We start from the raw sequence: 23,802 nt of genomic DNA on the forward strand, positions 1-23,802 counted from the left end.
CGGGGGGAGGCCGTGCCTGGGGCAGGAGTGCGAGTCTAAGCCGCGGGGCTTGCCGCGGGGGTCCCGAGTCCGTGCCCAGGGGAGATGTAAGTCTAAGTGCGGGCAGTCTAGGCCGGGGCGAGGAGGGAGGGGGGTGCGAGTCTGTGCTGGGGGAGGCCAGGCCAGGCAGGCAAATCCCTGCCAGTGCGAGTCTATGCTGGGTGTTGTGAGCTGAAACAGGGGATGTCTGTCAGGGGGTGGGGGCACAAGTCTGCGCTGGGGGGGTCTATACTGAAGAAGGGGCAAGTCTAAGCAGCGGGGAGTCTATCTCGGGGGCGGAGGGGGCGTGAGTGTATGCGGGGGAGAGCTGCAAGGCTAAACAGAGCTGAGTCTGCCCCAGGGGGCTCTGAGTCTGTGCCTGGGCAGAGCTGCAGGTCTAAGCAGAGGGGAGTCTAGCCCTGGGCAGGTGTCAAGTCTAAGGGGAGGGGAGAGTCTGTGCAGGGACAGAGCAGGAGTCTATGATGGGGGCCCTGAGTCTAAGCAGGAGGAGTCTTTGTGGCGGGTGGGAGTGGGGGCGCATGTCTGAGCACAGGGTCTGTCAGGCTATACCAGAGGCAGTGAGTCTCAAAATATTGAGAAGCGCTGGATTAGGCACCAGATTAGCCACAGAGCCTGCCAACCCCAAGCCCCTGCTCAGTTTTCAATCAAGGGTCTCCTGCTTTGGCTTCAGTGGGGCTCTCTGAGCCTGGGTTGGGGAGAAATTGGCTGTTTAAGAAATTAAAAGAGGGCTCTCTGCTGCTGGCATCAGAGGACCTGCTGCCTAAAATGTGTAAGACATTGTGTAAGACTTGAATTTCTGTGTGTTGCACAATGACCCAGCTCAGACTTTTATTTTAGTTTTTACTTTTTATTTTGGCGGGGGGGGCTTAGCTGAAAATAAAAATCCACTAATAAAATAAAGTTGCAGACAGCAATAAACGAGAACTGAGAAGAGATGAACAGACACTTCCTGCAGTGCCCCATGCAGCTTATTGTAGATAAGTGCAGGCGGAGACTTTTGACCCCGTGCCTGGGAAGAGCAGTGTTATCAGCAATGTGGCTTCCAAATTTCTGAAAGTTAAGCCTGCTGTCAAGAAAGTGAACAACCCGTCCTTTATTGTTAAAATCCAACCTAAAATGAACTACAGGGATTTATCTTCAGAGGTTACAACCATGTTTGAAATAAATCCTTATTCATTTTTCTGGACTCCTTGTACTTTAAATACCATACTGTATACAATTTTTGCTTATATTCCATTTTTACAAAGGGGGCTATCATAATTTTGTTTAAGAACAGAGAGCAAAAAACATTTACCCAGGCACAGATTAGAGGCTTTTTTGTGTCATCCCATGCATGATCTCTGCTCACAATTAAGTGATCTGTGTAAATAAACACACTGTCTGTAATTTGGACTATATATAATATATATTATGAATAAAATAGTTCTATGACTTCTTTCAGGTATTCTTAATAGACTTTACTTAGACTAAACTCCAACTGAAGTAAATAATAGCAAGTATGTACTCTTCCTGTATTGGAAAACTACAAATGTAAATGAATTCGGCCTAAACATGAATAAACGTTTTGCCTGGGTGTAGGATTAAGGTGTTGGTGCATGACTCAAACTATTGACTGCATCCTTCTCTACACAGTGGATACATATACACTGGACAATGGCCAGTTCAACAGACCTCTCGAGAATCAACGAAAGTTCTGATACTGGGAAACAGCAGAACAGAGTGGTGGCTGAAGAGGAATGGCTGCAGAAATGGGAAGCAAACAACATTGGATTTCATAATGAACAAGGACATCCGTATGTAATTTTCTCTTCAAGTTGTGTTAAAGTATATGATGAGACAAAAACAGTGGAATGATCGACTCTTTCATAAGGCTCATCATAAAAATTCAGTATATGTACAAAAATCAAAGTATATTTTATGAGTATTGTTCAAAGCAACTTTAAGAATGCTTATGTGGCCTGCATTCACCAGAAAGATAATGGAGATGTCAACAGATCCTGATGCTTTTTATGTGTTCAAGGTACTAAGCTATAAAAATACTATATGTATTTTCAGATGTGAATACCCTTCTATAAAACTTCTCACAGCTTTGCAATATACAAGCAGAGCAATTGACTCTCATATTACACATTTAAACATCATCGGTATTAAAATTGATATTAAATTGCTACCTTCTTTTCTTTGGCAGGCTTTTAAAGAAGCATCTTGATCTTCTTCTCAATGGCAGGAGTGGACTCAGGATATTTTTTCCACTTTGTGGCAAAGCAGTAGAAATGAAATGGTAAAATACAGACCATAGGAGTAGAAATGTAAAGAACGGGGGGAAAATCATACAGTTCACTTGTTTATGCCTTATCTACAGTGGCAGAAAACCCACATTGCCTGAAATTAGGGGTCTTTGTTTGTTTTGTTTTTAATGTTTGTCCACAGTCTTTAGTCTAGTGTAGACATGGCCAATTAGGGCTAACCTTAGTCATCAAGCAAGTCACAAATTGACACAAAGGAGTTCTAACTGTGGGAAAGCAAAAGGGATGGAGAGATGAGATCATTGAGTTAACTTTAATTGTTATGTTTTAACCTGGTAACCCTCGACTAAGATATCTATGTTCCTAGATGTTACGTAATTATTTCTAGGCATCTCTTTGCATGAAAGATTTACCTTATGTGTGTCATTATAGAAAAAGACTAAGCATCTATAAATGCATATATTTGGAGCAGAAAGGTGTGTGCAAAAGTCAATTCAGAACTAGAAAAAATTGCCAGGCATTTAAATGCATATGGGAACAGTAAGCACAAGTAATGTTCAAGGATAATGATGTGGTAAGAAACCTCGTACCTCACAACTATACTAATAAAGATTTTTACCAAGATGCTTTCCCTAAAGCCTGAGTGTGGGGGGTGGGGGGAGTTGTTCCCTTTTAATTAACAGGTATCTGAACAAATAAAGTTTCCCACTTTTCCCAGCTGTAGGGAGGGGAGAGAAGCTCTATGTCTGCTTTTACTTTTTTTCTCATTTCCTCCCCTTCCCCAAAAGATGGAGGGTACTCTGTACTAACCCACTCCTGCATTGTGAAATAAGAGCTGAATTAAATGGATATAATCCTTATCAGTTTCGCTGCCACCCAAGAAGTTCTGATTTGCACCAGTAAATCAGAGTTGTTTCTTAATTTCCCTTGGTTGTTTTTTGACATAGGTGAGGCCTACAGGATGAGCCCTTGAACTGTATGTCTGAGGGCTCATGAGAACATTATTTTGTATTTTGAGTCAAAAAGCTGAGTCATTCAAGCATGCTGGTAGATGATTGCAGTTTATCACATAGAATGGCTATATATAGGTCTGGGTTACTAGAAGTTGAACTGCTGTCTTCAACCACTAGCTCCATTTTACTTCATATTTGGGAAGGTTCACTTTATGACTATTTTATGACTTCAAAAAAAAAATATCCAAACCAAAAAGAAAATGCTCAAACACAGATGGTCTAACTCCTCTACACTCATTAGTAAAGTTTCCTACCATTCAACAAGCAACCGTCTGGGTTTTTCAAACGTCTGAATTTTTAGTAAACTTAGGGCCTGGCTACGCGTTCAAACCAAAGCTGGGTAGAAACCAGCTGTAGAGTTGTTGCGCTTTTCAAGTACTAACTTTATAGCTGGTTGGTTCTTTTTATAGCTGGATAGTCATTTTTATTGTGATAATTACTTTGCAGGTGTGACCGGTCTAAATATATTGCGTGAATAGCCAGTTAATTGCATAATATATGTAGTGTATAGTGGGGGCCTTAGAGCATTTTGTTTCAGATTTCTTATCCTATCTCAGGCTTGTCCAACATATGGCCTGTGGGCCACCATGTGGCCTGCCAAGCCATTTTACCTGGCCCAAGGCCGCACTGCTGCCGCCGTGGAGCCGGGGCAGCGGGGAGGCGAGGTGGGCAGGGCCGGCCCATGGGTCCCAGCTGGCAGTGAGGGGAGGGGAGCTGTTTACCCGTGCGGGGCTGGGCTCATCAGTGAGCCGGGTCCTGCCACCGCTGCCCCGAGGAGAGACAGCAGTGATGGACTGCAAGGTGGGAAAGAAGCCGTCAGTGAAAAATTAATAGGAGACAGGAAAAGAGCAAAGAGGGACACAGAAAGAGTGACGTCATGGAAAAGAAAATAGGTTGAAATTAGAAAAAACCAAAGTAAAACGGGGAAGAGAGGGGGAGGAAAGCAGGGGGAAAAAGGCCTAAGGGAAACAGGACAGTGATAATAGTACAAGGTGAGAGAGGTTCTCAAACAAAAAGGAAAAGGAGGAAATCAGGAAGATAAAAGGCAGAACAAATAGGTGAGAGGGGAGGAAAGGTTGGGGAAAAAGAAGAATGTAAGAGGTGGGGTCAGGCAGGTGCCTGGTGATGAATCAGATGTCAGGCAGGTTGTAATGTGTCATAAATCCAATGTCTATGTTACGTCCGTGAAATATTGAGTCTGTGAAAATAAAAATAAGCATCCTTGTCTGTATAGGTTTTATTTTTTTTTATTTATTCAAAACATACCACCACGATGGGAAAAGAGGATGCAAATGCAGAAACCAGGGAACCAATCTCCCCACCCCACAACTGCATTACAGGCAGTGATGCCAGCTCTGCTCTGTGGAGCCTGCAAGGGAAGCCTTGCACTGTGGGGAAAGGAAACCCCCACGAGACCCCACATAGCTGCAGCAGGGTCCCAGGCAGGCTCAGGGGAGCGGGGAAAACCCCAAGGGCAGCAGGAAATCACCTGCACAGACCCCCCACCCCAGCCCCAGCACTGCAGGGAGAGCTGACACTCTGGGCTAGGGGGTCATCCCAGAGACCCCCAAAAGTCCCACCCAGGGGCCTGTGCAGTGGGTGCTGGTAGGGGACCCCCCCCGCCAGAGTGAGGCTGTTCAATTTGGGTCGCCAGCCCACTGGGTGATAAAAAGTTCGTGATTCAAAAAGGTTGAACACCCCTGCTTTATCTACTAGGCTCCTGAGTTCTTTGGTATCTTCCATGGAACTCACAGTGTGATACTATTATTGGCCATTGGCGTGTTCCCTTATTTTTCATTATTGAAGTAAGAGTGAATAGCTGATCAACTGCATATACAGCTTTGAAAAATTGTATGAAGTTGATTCATTTTCTTCAAGATCTACTCATTTAATCATACAAACTCATATTAGGTTATATTGGGGGCGGACAATTATTTGGACCTGCAGGCCATATAGGCAGTTCTGGGGAGCTGTCAGCACCCCTCCACCCCCCACAATAGCCCAGAGCCCGTGTGCTCTGCAGTTCTTCCCTACCAGCACCCAGCAGCAGCTGAGCGTACAGTCCCAGTCCCAGCCCTGACCCCAGCCGGCCCTGTACCTGCTTCGGACCTACCCATCCACGCTGAGCAGTAGCAGTAGCAGCAGTGGCTGGGCAGAAGGTGCTGCTGGGCCTGGAGGGAAAAGCAGCTGCCTTCCACTTGCTGCTGCTGGGCCCTTCATGATGCAGCTGCCCAGAGCCCATGCCTGGGCTATGCTGCAGTTCCTCTTTATTGCCATCACTGCCACTGCCTGGGCTGCCTAAAAATGCAGTCCAGCTGTCCCAGCCCCACTGCGTGCCTAGGGTGGCAGGACATATCCTGGGCTAGATGGTGCCTTGGCCCATTGGGGCTGAGGGACCCACCACAGGCTGGACAAACAATTGTAAACAGCTGTGGTGGTTCTCTAATTCTCTCATTTCTTCTCTACATTAATTGTGATGATGAGTTTTCATAATGCTGTAGAGTGCAATTTTCATCAGAAATATTTTTTCCCACCAAAGGACAACAAATGTTAGTCTGATCAAATCCATTTGTTTTACAAGGTGCAATTAAAAAAAACAAACAAGCTGCTGTAATGTTCTACAGGAGATGTATATTTTCTGTTGCCAAAACTTGAGAGAGAGAATATAAATCGAATTATGTAATAAAAACCAGTAACTCATAAGTAAATATGAAAATGTTTGTTGTTCTGTGTAGGTTAGCTGACATGGGACACAACGTAATTGGTGTGGAATTCAGCGAGCAGGCACTGAAGGATTTCTTTACAGAACAAAATCTTTCTTATTCTGAGGAATCAATCCCGGAGATTTCTAAAGCCAAAGTATTTAAGGTTTGTTTTATGCACTGGTTTTGTATTGTTATCCTTTTGTATGCCTAATTATGTAGTTCAAGAATAACTGTGATGGCCAAGTCATCCTCTGCATTTTTTTTTTTATTTTTTGCCTCTCTTTTATTGCATCTTTCACCTATTCTAGCAATGTCTGAAGGGGAAGCATCAAGTCTTAATTCTGTGCTAGGTAATTGTCATCTCAAGCTGTTACTTAGTTTGATTGCATTTTCATCAAGATATTAGTGACCTAATTTTAAGCTGGTTTGAAGTCGGTGGGATTGCACACATACTTAAACTTAGACGCTTGCAGCTGTACTTTCAATTGGGAACCTTTAAGCTTATACTACATGACAGTGGTGAAGTAGTAGTTTAGCATTTTGAGGGCCTTGAGACACATCAGTGTAGGAAAATGTTAAAAAGAAGGTTCCTCACAATTTCTCCCCCTCTGTGTAAGTACTGTTTCAAAACACAGTTCCCTGAAAGCTGTTTCCTTTCTTTTCATTGCAGAGTACCTCTGGGAATATTTCTCTGTACTGCTGCAGTATCTATGATCTGTCCAGGTAGGAATGAGGAGTGTGTTTGCATTTGTCCTTCATCAAATATGTATTAAACATTTAAATTATTGCTTTTCCGAACCAGCCATAAATATGAGGTGTTGGATTTGATTTAAATCAAATCAGTTTAAATCATGATTTCAATCACAGTTTAAATCACTGGCCAGGAAGCCTTGATTTGATCATTGTTTTTGATCTTGTTTGATATCCTTTATTCATGTAATTTCCTGAAACTTAGCACTTTTACAGAAAGGTGAGGGCTTGACTGTGTGCACGCAAACCTGTAGAGAGAAAATAGGGCTGATGGCTGGGTAATCAGGTCTCTTATCTCTCATATTTGTATACTGCTGTTAACAAGGATGTTATCTTCATCAGCGCCTAGGGTGGACGACTGGAAACCCTCTGGGTTAAAATCCGTGGGGAACACGGCACAGGGGACACAATGGTGGGAGTCTACTACAGACCTCCTACCCAGGATCAAGAGCTTGACCAGGAGTTTGCCAGGGAATTGGCTGAGGCCACATGCTTCCGATGCATGATTGTCACAGGAGACTTCAACTACCCAGACCTCTCGTGGGAAGAGCACTCAGCCAAACCTGAACAGTCGCAAAGCTTTCTCTCGTGCGTGGATGAGCTCTATCTGACGCAAGAAGTCTACGGGCTGACAAGAGGTAAAGCGCTGCTCAACCTGGTACTGGCAACAGGGGATGACCTAATCAGTGACCTAACGATCGAAGGAAAGCTGGGTGACAGTGACCACGAGCTGATTGCCTTCACCATAAGCTGTAAAGCTAGCAAGTCAGTCAGCAATACAGAAGTCCTCAAGGGAGTGATCCTGGATGCACAAGCAAAGTCTATCCCATCTCGGAGGAAAGGCAGCAAAAGGGCACAGCAGCCCTCTTGGCTCTGCAGGGAACTAGGAGACCACCTGTGTCTAAAAAGAAAGACCTACAAAGGATGGAGGACTGGATTCGCCTCCAAGGAGGAATACTCTGCACAGGTCCGGACCTGCAGGGAGCGAACCAGGAAAGCCAAGGCTGCGACTGAACTCCAACTAGCTACAAGTATCAAGGACAATAAAAAGTCCTCTTTTAGATATGTGGGGAGCTGGAGGAAAAGCAAGGGCAACATTGGACCCCTGCTAAACCAGATGGGACAACTGACAACTGACGCCCAGGAAAAAGCAAACTTGCTAAATGGATACTTTGCGTCGGTTGTTCACCAGTCCCATGGGATGCCCCTGCCCACTACGGGATGGGAAGGCCTGGGTGAGGGAGATTCCTTACCCTCCATCAATGCTGACCTCGTGAAGGAACACCTTGAGAGGCTGGGTACCTTCAAGTCAGCCAGCCCTGACAATTTACACCCCAGGGTACTCAAGGAGCTGGCAAGCATCATAGCTCAGCCCCTGGCATGGATCTTTCAGAACTCCTGGTACTCTGGTGAAGTGCCCGAAGACTGGAAGAAGGCCAATGTGGTGCCCATCTTCAAGAAAGGGAGGAAAGTGGATCTGGCAAACTGCAGGCCCATCAGCCTGACCTCTTTCTCGGGGTAAGGTCTTAGAAAAGATTATCAAAGACACCGTTATTAACAGACTGGCTGACAGCAACATCCTGAGGGATAGCCAGCACGGCTTTGTCATGGGTAGGTCTTGCTTGACCAATCTCATTTCCTTTGATGACCAGGTGACCTATCACCTGGACAAGGGAGAAGAGATTGATGTCATATATCTTGTCTTTAAAAAAGCCTTCGATCTGGTATCCCATGATCACCCCTAGCAAAACTGGCTAATTGCGGCCTTGGCCTCACCATGATCCACTGGCTGGGGAACTGGGGTATAGCATCCACACCTGAGGACACCTGAGATCCAGGCTGACCTTGATAGGCTCAGGAAATGAGCGAACAAGAACCTGATGGTGTTTAACGCTGAAAAATGCAAGGTTCTCCACCTTGGGAGGAAAAACCTGCAGCATGCTTATAGGCTCAAAAGGAATTGGAGACGCTTGAGAGAGTCCAGAGGAGAGCCATGCGCGTGATCAGAGGTCAGGATAACAGACCTTATGATGAGAGGCTGAGAGCTATGGTACTCTTCAGCCTGGAAAAGCGGAGGCTCAGGGGTGATCTGATGGCTACCTATAGGTTTATCAGGCATGCTCACCAGGATCTGGGGGAACATCTGTTCACCAAAGCACCCCAAAGGATGACAAGATTGAACGGTCACAAACTCCTCCATGACTGTTTCAGGCTGGGCATAAGGAAGAACTTCTTTACTGTCCAAGCCCCCAAGGTTTGGAATAGACTGTCGCCAGAGGTGGTTCAAGCACCTACTTTGAACGCCTTCAAGAGACATTTGAATGTTTATCTTGCTGCAATCCTATGACCCCCGCTTACTTCCTGCCCCTGGGGCAGGGGGCTGGTCTCGATGATCTTCTGAGGTCCCTTCCAGCCCTAATGTCTATGAAATCTCTGGAGACCAACTCTCCCTGTGCCTGAAAAAGGGTGTTTGTGTCCAAAAGATTGCAAAGAACAATTTTTCCAACTATTTAGTTGCACTAATAAAAGATATCACATTTACCCAAAGAACCTTGTTTGCCTTTGATCTCTGGAGACACAAATCCATAGTTTGAGAACTGAAAACAAGCATCACAGAGATGCTTAATGGGATCTTCTAGACTGAGCACTGAACAGAGTCTATGACCTGTTGTGACCTATTTATACAACTTCTAAAAAGATTACATGAATATATTGTCTCAAATAGTATATAATTAGAAGTTATAATTCCTATTCCATGATGATATCTTTGAGTTTTAACAGATCTTAAATTAAAATGATCTTTATATAAAGTTTTTTAAGCATCTTAACAAAAAATAAAAAATTAAGTAAAAAAAATCCAATTTAAATTTTTAAAAAATCAAATTTTTTTAGTTTTTTTTTTTTTTTAAACTTACTGATTTTTATTCACCCTGATGTGAGAAGCAAGGACCAAATCCCAGAAGGCACAGGCCATCTGCAACTCCCTTTGACCTGTGTGGGAAACTCAAATATTCAGTTTCTCTTGGAATACGTCTGTAAATACCTGCTGTTGACAGTGGGCTCAATCCAGACAAATGCAACATCCTGTCAACTGCCAGAGCCAGTCAGTGGCTTTGCCCTGGCTCAAAGCTGCTAATTACAATTGGTGGAAGATTTCTTTTTACACCAGGAAATGTGATACTGTTCCAATTCTTTGGCTGGGACCATCCCAATTCTTAGATCATTCTTTAGCTCCCAGCATAAAAGAATGTGCCTGGGACAGCCATCTGTCTATTCGGGTGATTTGCTGTAATTGCCCAAATAATTCAAATGGAGTTGGCAGCCATTTTTAGAGGAGTCTTCTAAATCTGTCATGGGAAGCCAGCCCAGTGCTGAACCATCTGAGGATTGGCGGGGGGGTACATGAAGGAAATTTAAAGTCTGCTTCCTTGCCTCTGCTCAACATGAATGAAGAATCTGCCTTCATAGAGTGTTGAAGGTACTCAGCATCTTGGAGAATAGACCAGATGTCATTAAATCTTTTTGTGCCTCAGGATTTTTTTATATCCAAATGCATTGTATCAAAGTTAATTATATTAAAGGTAGGAGAACAGTTCAATAGCATCCACCTGCTGCTGCACACTTTAAAAATCATTCTAACTAGCATTTGACATACTGCCCAGGAAACATTTTTTTCTTCTTGTCAGAAATTTTTAAAATATTGAATTTTCTAAGTACAGTTGCACGTAACTTGGTAAAATCTAACATTTCAGCTCTGGTGGTACAGAACAACATTTTGAATTAAAATAAAAAAATAGGTAGCTCATTAACAAGGCTGTCCTTGGAAATTATTAAACAGTACTAAGGAGGTCAAGTCTGCAACCTACAGAATTCAAAATAAAAGGTTATGCATGTTTTGTAGAACATTCAATTCCAGAAAGCAGTGTAAGTGTAAATATCTTTCTGTTGGTATAAACATTGGAAGACTTCTGAAATACAAAATACATCACTACTGATGTGGCTTCTGTCCAGAAAAAATATAGTTAATATGCAGCGACTATAAACACCAAACTTCACCTTTGCCTTAGCTGACTTGTGATTACTGACTTTTGTTTTCAGTGCTGAGCAGGCTTTGGATAGGGAAACTTTGAGTTCATGGCTTCATCAGACTAAGAAGTTTCAAATACTTCTTTGCTGATTAACATATAATGGAAATTATTACTCTCTACAGTTATGTTTTGCATTGTGTAATGTGCTTAAACCATCTGGTTGTGGTCCATAACATGATTGTGGCTGTTACAGTGTAAAGTTTTTGTTAACTGTGCAACTGCTAAGCATACTCATAGTTCTGAGCCCTCATTCAGTCACATTTCCTAAAATCGGTGGGATTTTTGGTTGACTGTGAACTTCAGGGTTGGGCCTAAAGAATGTACATAAACTATTATTAATGTTATTTATATTACAGTAGCACCAAGATTTCCCAACTAATATCACACCTCATTGTTCTCGGCACTGTGGACATATAGTGAGGGAGGGACTCCGCCCAGGAGCAGATCCAGAATGCTGCAAAGGGGAGTGTGGTGAAGACAGCAATGTCACTGCACAGCTAAGCACAGACAGTCAAAAAGTCCAGGGCTGGATTGATTCAGTCTTTGCAGGTTAGCCTAAGCTGTGGAGATTGAATTGATAAGCAACTGGACGTTCACTTTTTGATTTAAAAAATGCAGCCACATGCCTGCAGTGGCCCAGGCCAGAAGCCTGGGGGACAATGCTAGAGCATGCCTCCCTGCTAGCTGGAGCAGACAGCTTGGGCTAAGGCTAGCTCACCCACCCTACAAAGAGGGGTTTGCAGGGGAGGTGCAAAACATCCTGGTATTCTGGGGGGGACTGTGAATTAACTTGAATCTGAAGGAGATCTGGGACAGAAGTTCAGTAAACTGATTTAACCTAATTCAGTTCAGTCTGATATTACATCCATCCAGATTTATCTTAAACTGCTTTTGGCCACTTTGAAAGTGGTTTATGTGCACCAAACTTCTGTTATGTTACAGATTTTAACTAGCTTCCGATCACTTCTACCAGTTTATGTGCAGTTTCTATCCCTAGCCTACATGTGCGGTGTATGTGCAGCTTATAGCACATGCATTTGTCAGCTAAGGCCAGAGGCCTTGGCAATGCAGGGGGAGGGGGGAGTGATTGCACCCTCACTCCCACCCTCCACCCCCAATCTGCTCCTGATTTTCCCCAAGAGTTTAGGCCTAAGTGTCCAAAGCTATTTAGTTATCTAGCTTCCCATTGATCTCAATGGGGAATTAAATACCTGCAAGCGTTTCTGTATCAGGCCCTTGCTATCTAGTTATATAAGGCAGATATGAAACTAGAAGGGTAGCAGAAGCACAGAGAAATGAAGGGGCTTTCCCAAGACTTTGCAGCAGGCCAGTGGTAGAGTTGGGATCGATATCTCATGAATCCAAATCTAACAACTTGTCTCCTAGATGCAAATTGAAATGTAAAATGTGCTTTTGAATGTCATGTCTTGATTGTGAGACTTTATATTTAAATTATGATTCTAAGTGTATGCATAGTGCAGATGTAGGTGTAATCTTGACTGCTTGCAAAAAAAAAAAACAGTTTTTAAATTATCATGTCTCATTGCATCATATGGGGAAATATTTGACCAGCTTGCAAGTCAAAAGCAAAAGGCTTGATAATGATGTTGCAATTAAAGGAGTAACAAGAAAGAAAAAGTGAAGCCATGGACTCCAACGTAAAATGCATTAGGCAGAAAGCTACTGCATAATTTCAACATGCCACACAGAAAAAAAATGGTGTAAAATAATTTGTTGGATTGCAATGAACACTTGCAGGTCCCAGCTCTTTTGAATGAATGGAATGTCATCCTAAAGCTAAACATTCTTGGGTCCTGCTTTTGAATGTCAGATTACCTGAGCTCAGTACATATGAAGGTGCTGGGAACCTGTTCCGAGCCACCTTCACAACCACTGTGGATTCTAGTGGTGATCAAAAACTGTTGCTGTCTTTAGCTTAAGGTTAGTATTATCCCAAGGCTTACTCAAATTACGATTAACTGAAGCAGCATTGCTCATATTAGGTTCCCACTTGCCCTAGCACAAACCCATTTCTACGGGATAACAGATTTTCTGTGCCTCCCAAAGAAAGTCTCTACTCTATGGATGCTTCTTGAGGCTTATTCCTAACATTATGTAGTATAAAGGGGGCAGACCATAACAGAAAACAGCACTTTATGTATATGTACATTCAGTTGGAGATTGTTCTCTTCTTTTATGAGAGTAGCTCGGGCATAGTTTAAAAAATAAGACAAGTCTAGTTTTTAACTCGGAACCTTTTTCCCCCTCTATCTGTAGTAAAATTGCAGGCAAGTTTGATGGGATTTGGGACAGAGGAGCACTAGTGGCCGTTAACCCATGTGACAGAGAACGGTAAGTAACACGTTTAATAACTGTTTTTCTTTCCAAAGAAGGAAATGTGATTATATGCCATCTTTTGATTTAGCATAAACCCTAAGTAACCTAAGCCAGTACTTTTCTGCCATGTGGCCACTAGGGTCACTGAACAATGCTTTCTAGAATTTTGAGCTTCTGTCAGGAAGGTGCCTTGCCAGGGCAAACAGTAATGTTGGCCTAAGCACAAAAAGTTGCTTACTCCATTATACATCAGCAGTGGCAGAGCTGAAAGTCCCCTCTAATGGCTGATTTGCACAAAGCTGGCAACAGATCTGAATTTGATTCTTCCTTTTTGCTTTCCATGCTTTTATTTTCGTCTTTGTCTTCATCCTCGTTTTACCCTCCTTTGCCCCACACCTCTGTTTTTCCTTTCTTGCCCTTTATTTTTCACCTTCATTGCCCTGAATTCACAGCATTTTTAAGTATTGTCATGCAGGCTACTGTAGTAACTGTACATTGTGGCAGACAAACACTAAATGCTTCATTTTCTTGCTTGTTAGCTTATACCAGAACCAGTATATGTGTGTTTGTATAGCATTTTGTTTGTGTTATGTAGTATTTTTTACCTTTCATGTATACTATATGAAATTTTACTGCTAGGAAGCAGTACCTCAGTTGCATTAAATTATGTTCAGTTTAACTTTTTCTGACTTGGTATGCATAATATACTGGCTTTTTCTGAGTATTTTAAGTATTTTGTTTTTATATACAATATATTTGCAAAATAAACAATGCAATATTTGTTTTTCAGCTATGCCAATTTGATGTTGTCTCTAATGGATAAAAATTGTTCCTATCTGCTGGCTACTGTTTCATATGATCCAAATAAATATAAAGGTAGGAACTTTTAACTTTTTGTTTCAAAGTGTTTCAAAGTCACTTTAAATGTTTTAATGTACTTAAACTTTTACACATTTGTATCTCAAATATATTATATGGTAACGGTTTTATCTAAGTTGTTATTCCTGTCAACAACCTTTGTGCTCAACATTAGTATGTTTTCCTTTTTGATGTTCTTGTTTTTAAAGACAGTTTAAATTAAGAAAGTTTAAGAAACAAAAGTACAAAAAAGATTTAATATTTGTTACTGCTCTCTGATATATAAAGTGCCAATTTAATATGTTTTTAAAATTGTTCTTATATCAGGTATACTTGGTCTTCTCTATCTTTGCTGAAGTCATTTCTTAAAAAACTTCAGAGACATAAACTGATATCACATGAAAGCTGCAGTTAGGTAAATCCAAAAAAGAGGACAAAAGAGATACTATGGGGAAAGGCTCACTTGTACTTACATTCTGTTGCTTCAATTCTATATGTGTAGCTGATTTAATACTGTGATACTATTAGTGTACTAACCCTACAAATGTAGTTAAAGTTGGGGTTAGCAAAAATGGATTTAGTTGTACAGTACTGGCATTAAAGTATTTTTACTCTTCTAGCTTTTATCTAATCCAGGAACCAAATTAAACTATGCTGGTATAACTCTCCACAGTAGGGTATTTACTGGCCCAAGTGTGTCAGCAAAATCACATTGACATTATGTTAATAAAGTTTTTAAATATAATAGAGTCCTAAGAATATAATGTGGTCTTTTTAAATAATAAAGAAAGATTAAGGGCCAAACCATTTTTATTTGTTAGTAGTTTGCAGCTTACCTTTTTAGATGGAAAGCCTGTGACTTCACAGAAGTTGGGGTTGAAGCCCAAAATAATAAACGTAATGTTTTGTATCTAAGGTTTCAGTAAAGCTGAAGGGACGCCCCAACATTTAGATGACTTTAGGCAAGAAGCAGAGTAAACTTCATATTATTCATAAAGATATGTAGAGAGATGGAGATGGGAACTGATGCTTTTGAAAAGCATTTCAATGCTGGAGAGAGTTAAGTTTTTTTTTTTTTTAAACTATCACATGGTTCTAGGCTTGCTGAAACTTTTTTCCTCATAATTCTGCCCCAGAATTTCTAAATGCATTTAGATGAGAGTAAGGTTTTGGCTTATTTTGGTTGGTTGGTTGGTTGGTTGGTTGGTTTGTTTGTTTGAGAATTGAGGCTTTTAGAAAACTTGGCTGGAATTTAGAAGCAGCAGAGCAGAGCATTTACCATAATGGCTATGAGAAAGTTAGCTCCTAGGTGGACCATTGCAAAACAGAAGTTACCACTAAAGAAGATGTTTTTTCTCTAATTAAAAAAAAATGCAAATAGAGGCAAAAGAAACAAAAGATAGAAAAAAGTTAATCAAGCACATAAGGGATTCAGTCAATCATCTTTCACATCTGTTCTTTCTAGAGGTCAGGATTACAAGGATTGCTCCTGTGATTGTGTATGTGCTGTCCTATTTCTCAAGAGTGGCTAGGTCTTGCACAGAAGTATGTTCTGGGTTTCAGTGACCCAGGGCACATTGAAAATGTCTTTGCTGGTGTTAGAGCAATGGGTAATCTCTGGATCAAAGACTTGGCAGGGAATTAAAGAGTATGTTTGAGGCCATTATCAACCAGGAGTTGGGCCATGATTAATTTTAAATCTAACTGACTGTATCACAAACTTTAGGACTGAAGGGCTCTGCAACAAGCAGCTGAAAAGGCTGGTATCACATCACGTGTCCATGGCCAGCCATGAGTGGCACCACACAGAGTCTGGCTCAGATCTAAAATGAAGAATGGAGCTCTAAAATGAAGAATACCTCTCACTGCTTGAATCTGGCAGAAACCTAAAAAATAAAAATTGATAAAGACAAGAGGTGGGAGTTGGCCCATATATTTAAATGTGCATGGTAACAGCAGTAAGATCATTGCCATTCTTTAGTTACCTGTTGAAGAATTGAGCTGTGAAAATAGTGGCAAAGAATATGTTTTTCCCCAAGCATATAACCATTTTTCATTAGTTACATGGTTCCATCTGGTAAGGAGTTTGTAGTGCGATCCTTATAGGTCAGCTGCTCATACATAGCTCAGACAGAATTCACTTCCTTGGCACGCTTCCCCAACTTCAGTGCTGCTTCATCACTTATATACTCATGATCTGAAAAATCGTATTTTTTTCCATCAAAACAAAGTCATGCTTTTCACTACCACAGTAACTCAAGTCCAGTCTGAGCATTCATTTATAACAGTGGTGTCCATCGTTCCGGTCCCACAGGCTGGATGAGTGGCTCAGGTTCAGCCCACAGGCTAGATCTTGCATGGGGTTGATCCATGGGTGTAATTCAGCACAATGACTCAACCTCCTGTTCCTGGATCCAGCCACATGCTGGTGCAGTCTGATGTGCAAGGCCACATTATCCAGCCCATTGGGGCTCACCACAAGTCCAGAAATTTGGCAGCGGGGGAGTGGCAGTTAATGCTGCCACTGTTCCCCCTCTGCGAAATTGCTGAAGCCTTGAGGAGTCCTGTGAGCCAGGGGTTGAGCATCCCTGATGTATTAACATGCATTAAAAATGAAAAACTCTCTGTAAACATTAAGTATCATTATATCTGTTGGCATAATGATTTCTATTAAATGAAGAAGCTTCTTCGGTTTTTCTTGATAATTTTTAACTTGTCAGATGAAAAGACATTCCTACTGCTGTTTGATCTACTCTGGTTAGGAACAGACATTGCATTTGTTCTGGGATAAGTTGTAACTTTGTTTGTCTCAGAATAAAAATGGTCCTGGGATTGATATGTACACACACTGCCCTTCCAATCAGGGTTTAGTGAGTGACTGAATGCACTGCCACTTTCTGCCATTGATTCAATTTTGCAAATCCCAGGATAACTGTTCAGACACACTTTGTGATGGCCCCACACAAACTGGTAGCACTTCTTATCCCAGGGAACTTTTCTAGGGTTTGTCCCAGGGTAATGGACATGCATGTCTGAGAAATCACACTTTGTCCCAGGAGAAAATGGTTTCTCCTGAGACAACTGTGACATCTGTTTGTAGCCTCTGACTTTTTATTGGAAGAATAAGTCCTTTGAATATTCACCATGATAATTTTTTGAAAATGTGCTTAAAATTTCCCAGTGTTTGGCCAGCCTTTGGTTTTAATTATAATATCGGAATGGTCATTTTGGCTTCCAAAGGTTTAGCTTTATCTATTTGCTTTCCAGGACCACCATTTTATGTTCCTGAACATGAAATTGAAAGTTTGTTTGGTGAGTTAACCCAGCTGTATTTATGTTGTTTTATAAAACCTGTAGCAGACAAACTTGTTTTCTTGTTACACTGACTCTCACTCTGATAAGGAATCTTAATAGGACGTTTCATCCTTGTACAAAATGTGGAGGCACATACAGTTGGAAAATAAATATCATTTTACTGCAAGGATATTGATGCCAGGAAACAAAGCTTTACTTTCCTAGACTGTGCAAAGGCTGATTGTTTAAATATGCATTATGATGGAAATCTGAACCTGTTTTACCAGTAAGACTGATACTGTCTTTTTGGGGGCCGTGGTTATTTTTCATGCTGAGTCTGCAGGAATTCAGACTAGATCTTGGTGTTCTTGCAACTCTTCTTTCTTAGTTTTATAGTGACTTTTTCATGTCTTTTCTGTTCCAACATTTTAATGTTCCCCAGGCTCTTCTATCTATTCATTCTACCTTAGAAACCTTAATGTAGAAACCTTTCTCAATAGCTCTAGTTTCTGTTATAGTTTTGACACTAAAATGTTAATTTATAGGGAATACAAAAGTAATAAAATGCCATGCTAGGAGAATCAAAGATCAAACCCGACTATCGATAGATGAAAGTCAGTGCTAATGTTGAAACTTCACCCTAGATGAAGTTATGCATTGTTATTGCAGTAAGTTCTTGTACTTCATGAGAATGTACTTGAACCTTCAGTGCCCAGGTGCAGTGAGTTACCTTGTATTAACAGTGGTATCCAATTCTGAGAGTGAGAGCACTAAAACCTGCTCACCTTATTTATTATTCATTGCAATTGATGAATCTACAAATATGAGTAAATTGAGCAAGATTTTTTTTATAGTATAAAATCCTAGATTCAAAGCAAAACAGTCATCATCTTTAGCTGTGATTTTAATGTGTTGTTCTTACTTCTTTTTCAGGCAAATTCTGTGAAATTAAATGTCTTCAGACGCAAGATGTCTTTTCAGAAAGACAAAAAGTATGGGGACTAGATTATTTTCTAGAGGTATTATATCTACTAAAGATTTTTCCTGGATAAAGCAACACACAACTAGTAGCAAGGTTGGGAGGGGGTTAAGTTTGATTGATTCTGCTTTGTTTTTAATGAACTGGATATATAGGAATTCTTCTAATGCACTTCAGAGTATGAAAACTTGGGTATGGAACTGGCATTGTCTCTGTTTTGGGATTATTTTAAGATACTGCTTCTAAAGTCAATTATATTGTACTTCTATCTTAATTTACATTTTTTGTGTTTTAAGAATGTTTTTCTTAACTAGGTTTAAATTCCCCGCATAAAAAATCATTTTAACTGTGTACCTTTGTTTCCTATTTTTTTGGTAAGTTAAAAGTTTTAAAAGATCATTTAAAGAAATGATCCTATAGTGGGCAATGGTCCCTACCTGTTGATGGTTTTGTAGTCACCATCCTAACTATAGTTTCCTGTAATTTTGCTCTCCTGCCAGTAGGCAAGGACTGTCTGGTGGCTTCAACCTTCTGCCTTTTTCTCCCTGCTTCTACTGTTAAAGAGACTGGTGACAAGAGAGCAAAGCAGAATTTTAGCAGCAGTTATGTTTGGGTGAACAGGACAGTCAACTAGAAATATGTGACAAAAGTGAATCTGTTGAGGGGAGAGCAAATGATGCCCCTGCATCAGTAAGAAAGCTGTTTTTCCCCTTAAAGCAATTTTTATTAGAGGAAACCTGGCTTTAGGATGTCACGTGTGTGGGAAGCATGAGTTATGGGGTGTCACAGAAAGACTCCTGAGGTTTGGCTAAGCCTCTGGCCATAGGGATACTTCCCTGAACCCAAGAGGTTCTGCTATCACTGGCTATTACAATTTTACAAATGAACATTCATGTTTTGAGTCCCTGATGATCAGGCATCCTGGCTTTCTCTGTTTAAAAATTGCAAATTCTCTGATAAAACCCCGCAAACTCTCTGATTAAAACCCCAAAATCCATGATTAAAATGAAATGCCGCTATATATGTATGTATGTATGTAGGTATGTATCAGTTGAACACGTTTTATTGATATTTTTACTATTTTAAAGCAATTTGGAAGCCTACCAGTGCTTCATACACTATAGTAAAATAAATTCTAAATATCTATAGATTTTGGCGTTTGATTTGGGTTTTTTTTATCATGGAAAATCAGCTCTCCCTGCCCCCTTCACTCACGAGGACACTGGTCCAGCTGTGACTGTCCCATGTCCGCCCCCCCGCTGCTTTGTGGCGCTGAACAGCTCTGATGTGTCAGTGTCCTGCCCCTGCCATTGCCTCTCACTCCCAAGCCATAGCCCCCTGGCCCTACTGGTGCCCCTCACTCCCCTCCCACAGCCCCCCCGTGCCTCCAGCTGCCAGGACTACAGGGCCAGTGACCCACTTCCACAGCCCCCCTTAGCAGTACCCAAACCCCAAAAGCCACCCACAGAAGGAGCCTGGCTCTCCCTTTCCCACGGGCAGCACAGCCAAAGTGGAGCCCGTCAAGGGGGGAGGGGGCAGGTTTGGGCTCCCTGCCCTCCCCACAGGGCCTCCACAGCCTAGTGGGCAGGACCAGGCACAGCAGGGCAGAGTGGGGCAGGGAAGCTCATGGCCGCCACTGTGAGCCCCACGCTGCCGTGGCAAGGTGTTGCCTGGCCACCCGGCAGGGGTGGTGGTGTGGGGTTGTGGCCCCTGCTGCTGCCAAGCAGACAGGTGACACCTCTCCATGGCAGCATGGGACTTGAGGCAATGGCACTGGACTTCCCCACCCAGGCCTGCTATGCCCTGGCACGCTGAGTCCCACCACTGGGTCATGGAGGCCCTGGGGGAGGGCAACAGGGTGGGAAGCCCACCCCTGCCCTGTGCACAGATCTGGGGGGGGCACATGCCCCCCATACCTCCCCTGGGAGTGAATGCCATGGCAGGGAGCCGCTCCTCCTGCCCCCCAGACATACTGCCCACAGCTCCATCCTGGTCTCCACCTGGGCCCTGCAGCCACACATGGTCCCAAGCCCCACGTACTGCCCACACTGTGCACCAGCTCCAGACCTGCCCAACTCCCTCCCTCACTATGAGAGCCTTAATTCCCCCTTCCCCACCAAGACTTAGCTGTGGGAGCTGCTCTCCAGGCTGTGTAGCAGCCATGGGCATGCATATATGTGCACATGGTGCCCCCTGCCTGATTGCCCTCTTCCTGCTCCCCCAAGCCTTGCACAGTGGAACTCTGCCAGCCTGCAAGGGGAAACCCAACTTAACCCACATTTTTCTCCTTTCAAGGAGAAAATCCAGGTTTTTCTCCTCAGAGAGGCTTGGGGAGCGGCGTGAAACACACGGGTGAAAGCCCGTCGCACCCCTGTACCCCAAAGCCCCCTAGCGACCCCCAACTGCTGCGGAGCCCCACCCCCCCACCGCCAACCTCCAGCAGCCAGAGGTGAGCGGGGCCATGGTGGGAGGGGACTAGCCCAGCTCAGCCGCAGGGAGGCAGATGATTAGGAACCGGGGAGGGTCTCACCCCACCCCAGCCCCTCCTTCACCCAGCCCCCCAGGGAGCCGCGCGAACAGGCCACACAAACAGGTGCACTTGTCTGCCCGGCATGCAAGTTAGCACAGAGTTTGCATAGGTGGGTGAGTGGAAGGGCCCGAGGCACTGCCTGTGCGCCCCCGCCCTAGGGAAGCAGTCCCATCCGTAGCCAGCCTGCCAGTGGCATGCCACAGATGGGCATGTGCCGTACCCCTTGGGTCCCCTCGGAGTCTGTGGCCCCTCCCTCTGGCTCCTCAGAGGCCTCCACGCAGATGGGGCCCAGGGTTCCAGGCTCCACATGGATGGAGCCCCAGGCTCTCGGCTGCGGAGGCTGCCTGTCGCTTTTTCAGGCTCTGGGGCCCAGGAGCATGGCCACCTCCCCTTGTGAGGTCTGCTCCCTACTGGGGCCTGGGCTGCACCAGCTGGAGGAGCTCCAGGCTGCAGTCCAGAGACTGCGTGCCATCAGGGACTGTGAGCAGGAGATAGACTCCTACTGCCAGGCCCTTCTCCCCTGGGAGATGGAGGGTAGACCACGGTCTCCCTCCAGGACAAGGGAGGACTCGGGGACCTCCCTTACTGTTCAGCCCAGCGGTTGAACCAAGGTGGTCAAGGGCCCCACAGCCCACTGCACCAAGGCCCCTGCCCCGCTGGAGCTCAGCAACAGGTACGAACCTCTTGCAGCCCCAGCAGAGCCTGCTCAGTTGTCAGCTCCTGCAGGCAACATGGGCTTTACTGTAGCTACCGCCCCCACTCTCCCCAAGACCAAACACAAAGTGTTTGTCGTGGGAGACTCCATCCTGAGGGGGACGGAGGGGGCAATTTGCCGCACTGACCCCTTAGCCCAGGAAGTCTGCTGCTTCCTGGGAGCCCACATCTGAGACATTGCGGAGAAGATCCCTAAACTCCTCCAGCCCACTGACCACTATCCCATGCTCCTTATCCATGTGGGCACCAATGACATGGCTTGGAGCACTCCCAGCTGGGTCATGAGGCGCTACAGGGATTTGGGAGCAGGGCTAAAGGGTCTGGGGACACAGGTGGTGTTTTCTTTGATCCTCCCAGTCTCGGGCTATGGGCTGAGGAGGGAGAGGAGGATCCAGGTAGTGAACAAAGACTGCAGTGCTGGTGTCATTGAGAAGGCTTTGGCTTCCATGACCACAGTTCGCTCTTTGATGAGAGAGGCAGTGAGCTGCTGGGAAGGGATGGCCTCCACCTGTCTCCGCTGGGGAGGAGGCTCTTCTCAGCCAGACTGGCTGACCTGCTCCACCGGGCTTTAAACTAAGGCCGCCGGGGGATGGGGGGACTACTGCAACTGATGGCCCGCTGAGCAACCCTTGCAAAGCCAGTGGGCTTAGGCACTTAAGGGAGCCCACCCCTGCCCCAGCCCTGGATCAATCTGTGGGCAAGGCAAGGGCCCCCAACAGGACACTTGCCTGCCTGTACACGAATGCCCGGAGCTTGGGGAACAAGCAGGAGGAACTTGTCTTCCTGCTTAACACAAATAATTACGATGTCATAGGGATAACGGAGACCTGGTGGGACTCCACCCATGACTGGACCATGGGTACAGACGGCTATACCCTGTACAGGAGAGATTGAGTAGGCAAAAGTAGGGGGGCGGGGGGAGGTTAGCTCTCTATGTCAAGGAGAGCTATGCGTCCCTGAAAGCCGATATTGGTGACCAGGGTGGATGGCTGGAGACCCTCTGGGTTAAAATCTGTGGGGAACACGGTACAGGGTAGATGATGGTGGGAATCTGCTACAGACCTCCCATCCAAAGTCAAGATCTTGACCAGGAGTTCACCAGGGAATTGTCTGAGGCCACATGCTCCCGGTCCATGGTTGTCATGGGAGACTTCAACTACCCAGATATCTCGTGGGAAGAGCGCTCAGCTAAATCTGAGCGGTTGCAAAGCTTCCTCTCGTGTGTGGATAACCTCTATCTGACACAAGAGGTCTACGGGCCAACAAGAGGGAAAGCGCTGCTCGACCTGGTACTGGCAACTGGGGAAAGGATGGGATCCACCTCCAAGGAGGAATATTCCGCACTGGTCTGGTCCTGCAGGGAGTGAACCAGGAAAGCCAAGGCTGTGACTGAACTCCAACTAGCTACAAGTATCAAGGGCAATAAAAAGTCCTTTTTCAGATATGTGGGGAGCCGAAGGAAAAGCAAGGGCAATATTGGACCCCTACTAAACCAGATGGGACAACTGACAACAGATGCCCAAGAAAAAGCCAACCTATTAAATGGGTACTTTTCGTCGGTCTTTCATCAGTCCCACAGGACACCCATGCCCATTACGGGACAGGGAAGTCCGGGTGAGGGAGATTCCCTGCCCTCCATCAATACTGACCTCGTGAAGGAACACCTTGAGAGGCTGGATACCTTCAAGTCAGCTGGCCCTGACAATCTACACCCCAGGGTACTCAAGGAGCTGGCGAGCATCATAGCCCAGCCCCTGGCACGGATCTTCGAGATCTCCTGGTGCTCTGGTGAAGTGCCCGAAGAGTGGAAGAAGGCCAATGTGGTGCCTATCTTCAAGGGAGGAAAGTGGATCTGGCAAACTACAGGCCCATCAGCCTGACCTTTATCTTGGACAAGGTCTTGAAAAAGATTATCTAGGAGGCCATCCTTAACAGACTAGCTGATGGCAATATCCTGAGGGTTACACAGTATGGGTTTGTTGTGGGTTGATCTTGCTTGACCAATCTCATTTCCTTTTACGACCAGGTGACCTATCGCTTGGACAAGGGAGACGAAATTGATGTCATATATCTTGACTTCAAAAAAGCCTTTGATCTGGTATCCCATGATCACCTCCTGGCAAAACTGGCCAACTGTGGCCTCGGGTCCACCACGATCCACTAGCTGGGGAATTGGCTCCATGGTCGGACCCAGAGGGTTGTGGTTGATGGAAGTCAATTGTCATGGTGCCCTGTGACCAGTGGGTTTC

General features: G+C 44.4%; 1 protein-coding gene across 5 annotated transcripts in view; it reads left to right on the top strand.

Annotated features, from left to right (window-relative positions):
• The window catches only part of TPMT (thiopurine S-methyltransferase), a 21,045-nt gene extending 1,695 nt beyond the window's left edge, over positions 1–19,350 (top strand). Inside the window, exons 1-9 of one of the 5 annotated variants that reach the window (XM_006027243.2) lie at positions 7–86; positions 1,672–1,832; positions 2,228–2,320; positions 6,034–6,166; positions 6,674–6,726; positions 13,119–13,193; positions 13,969–14,054; positions 17,304–17,348; positions 18,264–19,350. In XM_006027243.2, coding sequence (XP_006027305.1) covers positions 1,693–1,832; positions 2,228–2,320; positions 6,034–6,166; positions 6,674–6,726; positions 13,119–13,193; positions 13,969–14,054; positions 17,304–17,348; positions 18,264–18,382 — 744 coding nt within the window. In that variant the 5' untranslated portion in view covers positions 7–86; positions 1,672–1,692 and the 3' untranslated portion in view covers positions 18,383–19,350. The other 4 variants (XM_025208422.1, XM_025208421.1, XM_025208423.1 and 1 more) reach the window with 4 other exon arrangements.
• Positions 19,351–23,802: the final 4,452 nt, after the last annotated feature.

The sequence above is a fragment of the Alligator sinensis genome, unplaced genomic scaffold, assembly GCF_000455745.1.
Source record: "Alligator sinensis unplaced genomic scaffold, ASM45574v1 scaffold928_1, whole genome shotgun sequence".
Lineage (NCBI taxonomy): Eukaryota > Metazoa > Chordata > Crocodylia > Alligatoridae > Alligator > Alligator sinensis.